This window comes from Monodon monoceros, unplaced genomic scaffold (genome assembly GCF_005190385.1).
Source record: "Monodon monoceros isolate NGI ecotype Baffin Bay Population unplaced genomic scaffold, NGI_Narwhal_1 Super_Scaffold_10, whole genome shotgun sequence".
In the NCBI taxonomy this organism is placed as follows: Eukaryota; Metazoa; Chordata; class Mammalia; order Artiodactyla; family Monodontidae; genus Monodon; species Monodon monoceros.
In genome coordinates this window covers 46,573,410-46,585,085 of record NW_021703766.1, presented here as the reverse complement: position 1 = coordinate 46,585,085, position 11,676 = coordinate 46,573,410, and the positions used below count along the sequence as shown (strand labels likewise).

The following is an 11,676-nucleotide window of genomic DNA, read 5'->3' as shown; positions in this document are numbered from 1 at the left end:
GTGTGTGTGTGTGTGTGTGTGTGTGTGTGTGTGTGTGTGTGTGTGTTTTGGGAAGGAGGGAGAGCCTGATCGTGTTTGCAGCCGGGTGGAGGGTGAGGGCCACGTTATCTGATTGTCCCCACCACGATTGGAAGGAGGTAGAATTAGGATCCATTGGACACATGGGGGAAACCGAGGCTCAGAGACAGAGTCAAAAGGCAAGAAAAATGTATACAGAAAGAAACAAAGAGAGATGCAGAGACAGGGACACAGAAAAAGAAAGGAAGATGTCAGCCAGAGAGGAGAGAGAAAGAGGAAGAAGATGCAGAGACAAACTGACCAGGATTCAGAAAAAGAGACAAACATAGCAACGGACTCAGGCCCGAGACAGAGACAGCTGCTGGGCCTGGCTGACCCGCACACCCACCTGGGGCAGGGTGTACCCCCGGAAGCGGGTGGTCTTGACGAGGGCTCGGGGCACTCCCATGGGTACAAGCGCCAGCAGCCGCTGTGCCTCATGCAGAACCGCGTCCGTGTAGGGGAGGCGGGCTCGGTCCCCCAGGCTTGGCGCCTGGCCGGGCCCCAGCTCCCGCGTCAGCTCCGCCTGCACTCGCTCTGCATCCAAGAAGAGGAGAGTTGGAGGTCAAAGGTGGGGCGGGGCCCTACGATCCTCCCCTCCGACGCCCCATCTTCTTTATTTTTTAAGGTTTATTTATTTATTTATTTGGCCGTGCCACACGGATCTTAGTTCCCCAAGCAGGGATTGAACCCGGGCCCTCGGCAGTGAAAGTGCGGAGTCCCAGCCACTGGACCGCCACGGAGTTCCCGGACGCTCCATCTTCCTGAGCAGCTGTGGTTAGGGGTGAGGCTGGCGGGCAGGGAGGAAGAGTCCTCCAGCCCTCTGCAGACCGGGTCCCACACATCCCGTGTGGTGGGCATCACATCTCTCCTCTTTTTTTTAACGGTGTGCGGGCCTCTCACTATTGCGGCCTCTCCTGTTGCGGAGCACGGGCTCCGGATGCGCAGGCCCAGCGGCCATGGCTCACGGGCCCAGCCACTCCACGGCATGTGGGATCTTCCCGGACCGGGGCACGAACCCGTGTCCCCTGCATTGGCAGGTGGACTCTCAACCACTGCGCCACCAGGGAAGCCCACATCTCTCCTCTTTCAATTCCCATAGCAATCCTGTGAGGTGGGGGAACATAATCTAGCTCCATGTCCCAGATAAGGACAGAGGCCTAGTGAGCTGAAATAGCAGCTGACTCCCAGGTCCCATCTTCCAGGTCAGCCCACCCCACTGGCTCAACAGCACTGGACGCAGCTGCGTGACCCTGAAATGCTGGAGTTCCTTGGGGCACATTCCCAGCCCTGCCTCACCCACTTACCCTCCCTCACCAACACAGCTTCAGGTCTTGCCTGTGCCCTGATAACCCCAATTTGTTTCTTATCTCCAGTCCTGATGCAGGTGTCTCGTGGCCTTCTGGATGTCCCCCCACCCCCGGTGGTTCCAGGTCCCTCACACTCAAATTGTCCCCAAATGGCTTCAGCATCTCCCCTGAAATAGCTCCTTATCCCTTCTGTCCCCATCTCAGGATGGCCTCATGGTCCCCCGGTCCCCTGGCCAGAGCCCTGGGCCTGTCCCTGGATGCCTCCCTCCCTTGTCATTCTCCACCACCTGCCTACTTGGACCCCTCTCTCCTCCCCACAGCTTGGCCCAGCCCTGTTTGTTCTCTCTGGCCTAGGTCCCTACCTTGTCCTCTGCCCTGGGCTCCTGGCATCCTCTTTCAGACCCTACAACTTACCTCTTCATGACAGACCAAAGGATTTTTCTAAAATGCTCATTTGTCCCTGCCCTCCCCTGCTCAACGACCTTCCATGGCTCCCCATGGCTCAGGATTAGGTGCACAACGTACCACCAAGGCGGCAAGGCCGGAGACGCCTCCTGCCTCATTTCTCATTTTACTAGACCTCTCACTGCAGCCGGCAGTCCGCACGCTTCTTGCTTTTCAGACGCACCGGATGCCAGTTCATTCTCGCCTCCAGGCTCTGGCTCAGGCTGTCCACTCCCCTAAACATCCTTCCTCTCGAGCCCTCCCTCCTGTTCCCAGGGCCTGGCTGGTGGAGAAGCTTCCTACCTTGGACCTGAGGGTATTTCAGCAGGAGCAGGAGAGTGTAGCGAATCGTGTTGCTGACTGTCACCGTCCCGGCGAACAACAGATAAATGACCGTCATCAGCAAGTTCTTGTCAGTGAATTCTGTGTTAGGGTCTTGCTTTTCCTGGGGGAAACCAGGCAGAGGGGCTCAGAGAACACAGGCTGCCGGGAGTAGAGACCCAGCACAGCCAGGTTTGGGGTGCAGCACAGCAAGTTATAACTTTGTCAGGGAGTTTAAATAAATGTGTGAGAAAGTTGGGAAGTGGGCTCTTGATATTAGTTCTCTCGGGGTGAAATGTTTTAAAAATAAAAGAGAGGGGCTTCCCTGGTGGCGCAGTGGTTGAGAGTCCACCTGCTGATGCAGGGGACACGGGTTCGTGACCCGGTCCGAGAAGATCCCACATGCCGCGGAGCGGCTGGGCCCGTGAGCCATGGCCGCTGAGCCTGCGCGTCCGGAGCCTGTGCTCCGCAACGGGAGAGGCCACAACAGTGAGAGGCCCGCGTACCGCAAAACAAAAACAAAAACAAAACAAAACAAAAAATAAAAATGAAAGAGAGTGGCCACTATAAAACGAACAAACAAACATAAAATGACAAGTGTTGGTGGAGACACGGAGAAACCGGAACCCCTGTCGCCAAGCGGGTATATAAAAGGGTGCAGCTGTTATGGCAAATGGTACAGCGATTCCTCAAAAAAGTAAAATAGATTTACCATGTGATCCAGCAGTTCCACTTCTGGGGATTTATCCAGAAGAGTAGAAAGCAGGATCTTGAAGAACATTTGTATACCTATGTTCATAGCAGCATTATTCATAATAGCCAAAAGGTGAAAGCAACCCCAAGTGTCCACTGATCGATGAATGTGCTATATCCACACAGTGGAATATGATTCAGCCTTAAAAAGGAAGGAAATCTTGTCACATGCTGCAATGTGAATGAAACTTGACCACATTATGCTAAGTGAGATAAGCCACGAAAGGACAAATACTGTGTGATCCCACTTATATGAGGTCCCTAGAGTAGGCAAATTCATAGAGTAAGGAAGTAGGAGGGTGGGGGCTGAGGGCTGGGGGAGGGAAGGATGGGGATCTGTTGTTTAATGGGTATAGAATTTCAGTTTTGCAAGTTGAAAGTGTTCTGGAGTTGGATGGTTGTCATGTGAATATCTAACACCACTGAACTGTACACTTGAAAATGGCTAAGTTTTATGTTATGTATATTTTACTATAATTAAATTAAAAAAAATTTTTTTTTGGCCATGCCACATGACTTGTGGGATCCTAGTTTCCTGACCAGGGATCGAACCCGGGCCTCCTGCAGTGGAAGCACAGAGTCCTAACCACTGGACCGCCAGGGAATTCCCATTCCCTTTCATTTCTTAAATTAAAAAGATTTAATTATATTTGAGATTAACAGATACACACTACTATATATAAAATAGATAAACAAGGACCTACTGTATAGCACAGGGAACTATATTTAATGTCTTACAATAACCTATAATGGAAAAGAATCTGAAAAAGAATATATATATGATTCAGTTTCATATATATATATATATAAATATATATATATATATATAACCGAATCACTCTGCTGTATATTTGAAACATTATAAATCAACTATACTTCAGTAAAAAAATAAAAATTAAAAAAATTCAGGGGACTTCCCTGGTGACACAGGGGTGAAGAATCCGCCTGCCAATGCAGGGGACACGGGTTCGAGCCCTGGTCCGGGAAGATCCCACGTGCCATGGAGCAACTAAACCCATGCGCCACAACTACTGAGCCTGCTCTCTAGAGCCCGCGAGCCACAACTACTGAGCCCATGTGCCACAACTAATGAAGCCCGTGCGCCTAGAGCCTGTGCTCCAGAAGAGAAGCCACCGCAATGAGAAGCCCACACACCGCAATGAAGAGTAGCCTCCACTCGCTGCAACTAGAGAAAGCCTGCTCACAGCAACGAAGACCCAACGCAGCCAAAAATAAATAAATGTATAAAAAAAAAATTCGGGAATTCTCTGGCTGTCCAGTGGTAGGTCTCTGTGCTTTCACTGCCGAGGGCCCAGGTTCAGTCTCTGGTTGGGAACTGAGATCCCACAAGCCACATGGTAGCCGCCCCCCCCAAAAAAAAGGGCCACAGAGTTAAGAAAAAAAATCTCTCCGTGAACAGGGCGGCTGCATTTATTCAAAGGATGTGGCCCTGAATATCTCCCATAATTGCGAAGTATGTACAATTCAAAACGAGTTATTTGGGCTTCCCTGGTGGTGCAGTGGTTGAGGGTTCGCCTGCCGATGCAGGGGACACGGGTTCGTGGCCCGGTCCGGGAGGATCCCACATGCCGCGGAGCGGCTGGGCCCGTGAGCCATGGCCGCTGGGCCTGCGCGTCCGGAGCCTGTGCTCTGCAACGGGAGAGGCCACAACAGTGAGAGGCCTGCGTACCGCAAAAAAACGAGTTATTTCCACAGGGATCATCTTAATTCTAATTTTCTCATATGATAATTGTTCTCACATAATTAATAAAGAGGACTTTATTAGTCTAATTAGACATTGCAAGGTTTCATAAGTAAACGATTGTAATTCATAGGAACTTTCCCGTGTGGGTTGGGGGAAGTCATGGTGGGGATTACCGGTGGCAAGTCACTGGGCATGAGGCCTGGGGCGGGGGGGGGGGCTGAGGTTGGAGGGAGGAGAAAAAGGAGAGATGCAAGTGGCTCAGACACACATTCACAGAGCGACGTGCAGAGAGAAAGAAGGAGGGTGACAGAGTGTCCCAGCTATACCCGGGTGTAGGGGCTGGCCAGGAGGCCCCCAACCCTAAGCTTCCCCCACCTTTGCCATCTTCAGCAAGAAGGCATCCACAACATCGCGTGCGGGGCCTGAGGCGTCCAGGCTCCTCTGGTGCCGCTGTATCTGCTGGGTGGCGAAGGCAGCCACAGTGCCCACTTGGCCGAGGAGCTGCGTGTAGGGGCCCGGGAGGTGCTGCAGGAGCCGTGAGAACATCTCGTAGGTCTGCGGGGAGACGGGCAGCCGTTTTCACGGGGGCCTGGCCCTGCACCAGGGCAGAGGGGCGGGCGGACAGGGCGCTCTGGGGTTACCTGAAAGAGGTGGGCAGGAGCCTTTGGAGAGAGAGGGATCCCACCCCCTTACCTGGGCCCACGGGGAGCTGACCCCCACGACGATGCCACTAGCCGCCCGGACCAAGGCCTGGAACTCCTCGTCGTCATAGGGGAAGCGGAGGCGGAAGACGAGGGAGCAGACGATGTTGGAGGTGGCCTGGGCCAGCAGCAGTGAGGGGTCAAAAGGCCATCCTGGTGAGGAGGGGACAGGGAGGGGGCTTGTGATGGAGACGAGCAGAGGGGCGCTGACGTAGGGCGGGGCCTGTCCACGAAGATGGAGTGGGGGCCAGACCCGACCGGAAAGAGACAGGCAGAAAGAGTGAGACAGAGACAGAGACGGACAGGGAAAGAGAGAGTTAGACACGGAGAGAGACAGAGAAAGACACAGGCAGACTTACAGGAGAGAAAAACAGAAAAATAGGGACTTCCCTGGTGGTCCAGTGGTTAAGACTCCGCACTTCCAATGCAGGGGGCGTGGGTTTGATCCCTGGTGGGGGAACTAAGATCCCACATGCTGCACAGTCAAAAAAAAAAAGAGGAGAGGCAGAAAGAGTGACGTGACAGTACGAGGGACACAGAGACCCTCAGGGAGACAGCAGGATAGAGGCAGAAGGTGGAGGAGGAGAGAGGTGGAATGATTGGAGTCCCCAGCCCAGTGCGCGAGGGAAGGCCCTACCACACTCGGGCACCCTGCTGACCTTTGGTCCTCCGGAGCGCCTCCACCAGACACCGGGCCTCCGCCTGGATCAGCTCCTCACCTTCTCGTTTCCCCATGCCCAAGTCCCGCAGGGCCAGCGTGGTGAACTTCCTCAGCTGCCTCCATCGCTCCCCATTAGAGAAGAAAACCCCTGCACAGAAGGCTAGACTCAAGGAGGGACCAGCCCTCCCCCGTTCCCCAGGATTCCTCCCTTCCTCCCAGTGAGGTGCCCTGTCCTAAGTCCACATGAGCCTAGCGCAAGAAGGAGGGCCCACGAGGTGCTCAATAATTGCCTAACTTGCATCGGAGGGTGACCTCCTCCTGAGGAGTTGGTATCTGGGATTATCCAGGCTCCTTGTGTTTTGTGATTCACCAGCGTGAGTGAAGATTTCTTCCTTCCTGCCGGCTATCCATCTTTTTATTCCTCTATTCACCCACCCATCCATTTACCATTCCTTCCTCTTTCCTCTTTCTCCCTCCCTCCCACCCTTCTATCCATGCATCCATCCATCGATACCAACACTTATGGAGTATTATTGGGTCCCATGCCCCATGCCAACTGGAGGTTGAAAAGGGAGGGAGATGGATGGAATTGCACTGTTTTCCTCCTTATCCAAGAGGCCTGGACAGTCCCTTCCCTGGTCTGAGCTGTTTCCACTTGTAGAATGCCAGTCTATAACGGCCTTCTGGGCGCCTCCTCCTGGATGTCCCCTGCCCACCCATCCCTCCGCTGTGTCCCAAACTGGCCTCAGCATCTCTCTTTCTCATCAACATCCCATCTCCTGGCTAGAGCCCTGCATTCCTCTCCCAACCACCTCCCCTCTTCCACTCAACAGCCCCAGCCCCGGTCCAGCCCAGTCCCCTTGCTGGGCTCCCACACAGCAACCAGAGGATCTTTCTAACTCTGACTCTACCCTTTCCCAGAAAAACCCAAAGTCCAAACTCTGGCTTGACTCGGGCCCTGTGTGATCAGGCTCCGAAGACGTCTCCAGCTTTGCTACTAATTCAATTGCACTGGGCTTTTCTCACTTCCTCAAAGGTGCCAGGATGGCCCTCTAGGCCTTTGCCCCGGCTGTCCCCTCTTCCTGGATCACTCACCTCTTCGTCCTCACTGAACTAACTGCACTCAGTCTTCAGGTCTCAGTTCAAATGTCAACTCTGCTAGGAAGCCTTCTCTGATTCCCCCCATTCTCCTCTCCAAATCCCTCTGCCCCCCTCATTTTGAGTGTTTGCCCACTGATTCCCAGTGCCTCAGATGCTCTCCCTCTTCCTCCCAGCCCTGGGGCTTCACCTGGAACATTAATAACACCACTACAACCAGGTCACTAATGAGTGCTTACTTCGTGCTATCCTCAGTGCAATCCTACACAATAGGCACTGTCATCAACCCATTTTAGATGAGAAAACAGAGGCCCAGAGACACTGAACTGCATGGAAGGTCACATGAGTAAGTGGTGGCAGGCTCTGAGTGAAGGACCCAGCAGCCTCCAGCTCCCCTTTTGACTCACCATGGCCATCAAAGGTTCCGTTCAGTGTTGCCACCAAACCCCGTCCGCTGAACGCCTCGGCCTGACCTCTCAGGGCCTCCTGCACAGCCTCACGCCCAACCAGGACCACCACGCGCCGCCAGGGTCCCAGGTACACAGTGAACACTGGTCCATACTTCTTACTCAGCTGGGAGCAGGGACCGAGAAGGGGTGAGTGACGTGGGGAAGTCTACTGCCTTTTAAAGTCTTGTGTCCATCCTGGCCCCTGCCGCTGGATGAGCCACCTAAGAGAAGCCCTTCCTGCCTCGCCCCAAACTGAAGCAGTCCCTTTGGAAGATTCAGTTCTTGTTTTGCACCAAGCTCCCAGCATTTCACCCCCCTCCCCCACAAGAGTCCTCCTTGCTCAAACTCCCTCACCCAACACACTCTCTGGTCCCCATTCCCTTACCCCCTGCAGAGCCCTAACTTCTGACACTGGGACAACCCAGAACCCACCCCTGCTCCCACAGCACAGACCTATAGCAGCAAAAATGGGTAGCTGCAGCTGTGGCCTCCCATAATCTCTCATCTCCCCATCCCCGAAAAAAAAAAAAACCCCAACTACCCCTTTCAACCACTGCTAAATCCTCAAAGTCTGGAGCAGCTACCACGGAGCACTGGTGCCATGCTCGCTACCCCCTCCTTGCCATGTCTGGAAGACACCGGAATGGGGAACCTCTGGCCTCTTTTCACTACCCCCCGCCAAAAGTTTGGAGACTGCCTCAGCCTCCTGTCTCTCTCTCCTTCCTTTCTCTGTCCCACGAACTTCCAGCTCCCTCCCTCCTAGCTGAGCTCCGCCTATCCCCCCCTCCCCCAGCCCCCCAGCCCCATCGGTCTCCGCAGACAAATTCCTGGAATCCTCCAGCCTCTGCCTCCAACTCCCCCAGGGACACCCTCTCTTTTTTATTCTCTGCCCCCTCCTCAGGATACTCACGTGTATCTCCCCTCTACCTCTCCCTCTGGGTCAAGTCACCACCATCACACCATCAGTTTCTCTTCTGCTTCACGACTCGACTCTCTCACCTTTGGTTCCCTGCCCCCCTCCCCCCTCCCAACCTTCCCAGGATTCTGCCAGTCTCTCTAACCCGGGACCCCTGGCCCCCTGGAGCCTGCTTTCCAGCTCTCACGCCGTCTCCAGGATTCGGGGGGCAGGATTCTGCTCCTCCTAGCCCGGGTGCCCCACCCCCTCTCCCTGCGACTCCCCCAACTCTCTCAGCTCTGCCCGGGGACCCTTCATCCGCATCCCCTAGGATACCTAAGGGCCTCGCTGCGTGGTTTGTCTTCCTGGGGTTCCCCCCCCTCTCCTGGCCCTGGTACCCTCCCACCCCCTCCTAGCCAGGGCGTCGGAGCGCCCCCTCACCCGTAAGAGCCCCAAGTACAGCGCCCCAGGCCGGAGCTGCAGGAGGTTCCCCAGCAGCGGCAGCGGCGTGGGCCCAGGGGGCAGGTGGCCTCGCGTGCGGGTCCCAGGCAGCGCCAGCGCCAGCAGCAGCAGCGCCAGCAGCAGCAGCAGCGCCCAGGTGCCCGCCGCCTCCATCTCGGCAGGTCGGCTGCTTCTCGGGCTCCCAGACGCTCCACGCGGCTGGGCCAGTTGGGGGCGGGTGCCGGGCGGCTCCTTCCCCGAAGAAATCTGGCGGAGGGAGGCGGGGCAGCTAGCCTTTCCCCCTGCCTCCGGGCAGGATTCTCTTCCCGCCGCCGGATTTCTTTCTCCCAGACCACCGCCGCCGCCTGGTGTCCAGGACACACTCGAACGCTAGTCTCCCTGGTCACCCAGGTTCGAGGGGGCGGAGACAGCTCTTTGCGCCACAGGTAGGGCGTGGGCAGGCGGGGAGATCCTAGAAACCAGAGACTTTGGCCGCTACCAGGAGGCCACACCCCGTGCCTGGCGGTGACCCCGCACCGCCCTCCCCGACTCCTACCTCCCTCCTCACTGTTATCCGGTGTGCATTCACGTGTACGTGCGTGGGTGGGGTCTTTAAGCCAATTTCCTCCAACACCTTTCATCTTCACCACGAACTAGGAGGAACGTGACCTTGAACCATACATAAAATAGCTAACCCACAAGGACTTACTGTACAACCCAGGGAACTATACTTGATAGCTTGTAATAACCTGTAATGGAAAAGAATCTGAAAAGGAATATATATCTGGGACTTCCCTGCTGGCTCGGTGGTTAAGAATCCGCCTGCCAATGCAGGGGACACAGTTGGAGCCCTGGTGTGGGAAGATCCCACATGCCACGGAGCAACAAAGCCAGTGGGCCACCCGGCGCTCTGGGGCCCACGAGCCGCGACTACTGAGCCCGCGTGCCACAACTGCTGAACCCCCCCCATAGCCCGTGCTCCGCAACAAGAGAAGCCACCGCAATGAGAAGCCCGCGCACCACAGCGAAGAGTAGCTCCTGCTCGCCACAACTAAGGAAAGCCCCGGCACAGCAATGAAGACCCAGCGCAGCCAAAAATAAATTAATTTAAAAAAAGAATATATATATGTATGTATAGCTGACTCACTGTGCTGTACCTGAAACTAACACGACATTGTAAATCAACCATACTTCAATAACAATTAATTAATTAATCAACAAACAGAAAACCAATAAAGGATCTGAGGTTCAGAGAGTCTTAGGCCACACAGCTAACAAAGCGGCACAGTTGGGGGTTGAATTCAGACCGGTCTGAATGATTGACTAAATCATTCATTCACTTAGCAGTGTAGTATAGTGGTTAGAAACATGATGTCTGAAGCCAGACCACTTGAGTTCACAGCCTAGCTTCTCTGTTAATTCTTCTTTAAGAATGGGGGTCTGTTTCAGAATTAAACAGTTACGTGTGGGAATTCCTTGGCTGTCCAGTTGTTAGGACTCCGGGCTCTAACTGCCGAGGACCAGGGTTCAATCCCTGGTCCGGGAATTAAAATCCCACAAGCCGTGCGGCCAAAAATAAGATAGTTACGTGTGTACATAACTTAAAACAGGGCCAGGTGCATATATAACAAGCATTAAATAAATGCAAAGCTAATATTCTTCCAATTAATTGTTATTGAGGTCTAGTTGTAATAGAGAGAAGGACCTTGCCCTCTCAGAGCACTTGTCCCCATGCAAATGAACTTGTAAATTAAGATAATTTCAGGAAGTGCAAAGGCCTGCCAGGGGAATGGGCTTGTTGAGGCAGAAGATGGTTACAATGTCAGATCCATGCTGTAGCCCCAGCATCTAGAGCAGTGCCTGGCACACAGTAGATGCTCAATAAATATCTGTTGCATCAAAGATTGAATGCAGGCGATGATGCTATCGAGGTCAGCAGGGACGTTGTGGAAAAGATTTGGCATTTTATTTCTAGTGCAAGGGGAAGCAGTTGAAGGGTTTCTTGCAGGAAGTTACTTGGTTTGCTTTGCATTTTCATTTAACATTTTATTAGGAAACCTTTAAAACATACCAGACACCTATATATTCACCATCTAGCTTCCACCAATAACATTTGAACTATCCTTGCTTTGTTATGTATCTATTAATCTTGTCTCAATTCATCTTTTTTTTTTTTTTTTTTTGATGTGTCTCAAAGACAGTTGCAGGGCTCTCCTGGTGGGGCAGTGGTTAAGAATTTGCCTGCCAATGCAGGGGACACAGGTTCGAGCCCTGATCCAGGAAGATCCCACATGCTGCGGAGTGGCTGGGCCCGCGTGCCACAACTACTGAGCCTGCCAGTATAGAGCCCGTGCTCTGCAACAAGGGAAGCCACCGCAATGAGAAGCCCGCGCACTGCAACAAAGAGTAGCCCCCGCTCACCGCAACTAGAGAGAGCCCATGCGCAGCAACGAAGACCCAGCGCAGCCAAAAAAAAACCTAAAAATAAACACAGACAGTTGCAGACACCAGCACCCTTCACTCCTAAACACACCAGCATGCATATCATTTGCTAGAGTTAACACTGGTGTACAGGTCATTCCTTGCCACCTCCTGGGTAAGGTTACGCACGATGAAATGCACAAATTTCGACACATAGGTACATCCTCCGTGTGACCCAAGCTCCTATAAGGATACAGAGAGTTACCATCATCCCAGAAACATCCCTCCTGACCTCTCCCGTCAATTCCCCCACTCCCACCACTGTACTGATCAATGCCGCCCCGCCCCCCCCCCAAAGATTCGTTTTCTCTTTGCTTTTTTTTTTTTTCAGCCGCGCAGCCTGTGGGATCTTCGTTCCCC

General features: G+C 53.8%; 1 protein-coding gene across 2 annotated transcripts in view; it reads right to left on the bottom strand.

Annotated features, from left to right (window-relative positions):
• The window catches only part of LOC114890052 (cytochrome P450 2S1), a 12,527-nt gene extending 3,335 nt beyond the window's left edge, over positions 1-9,192 (bottom strand). For both annotated transcript variants that reach the window (XM_029213572.1, XM_029213571.1), the window contains exons 1-7: positions 8,836-9,192; positions 7,458-7,623; positions 5,951-6,100; positions 5,284-5,444; positions 4,966-5,145; positions 2,115-2,256; positions 407-594 (exon numbers count right to left, since the gene is read on the bottom strand). In XM_029213572.1, the coding sequence (XP_029069405.1) occupies positions 407-594; positions 2,115-2,256; positions 4,966-5,145; positions 5,284-5,444; positions 5,951-6,100; positions 7,458-7,623; positions 8,836-9,009 (1,161 nt within the window). In that variant the 5' untranslated portion in view covers positions 9,010-9,192. The remainder of the gene's footprint in view (positions 1-406; positions 595-2,114; positions 2,257-4,965; positions 5,146-5,283; positions 5,445-5,950; positions 6,101-7,457; positions 7,624-8,835) is intronic.
• Between the last annotated feature and the right edge of the window lie 2,484 nt (positions 9,193-11,676).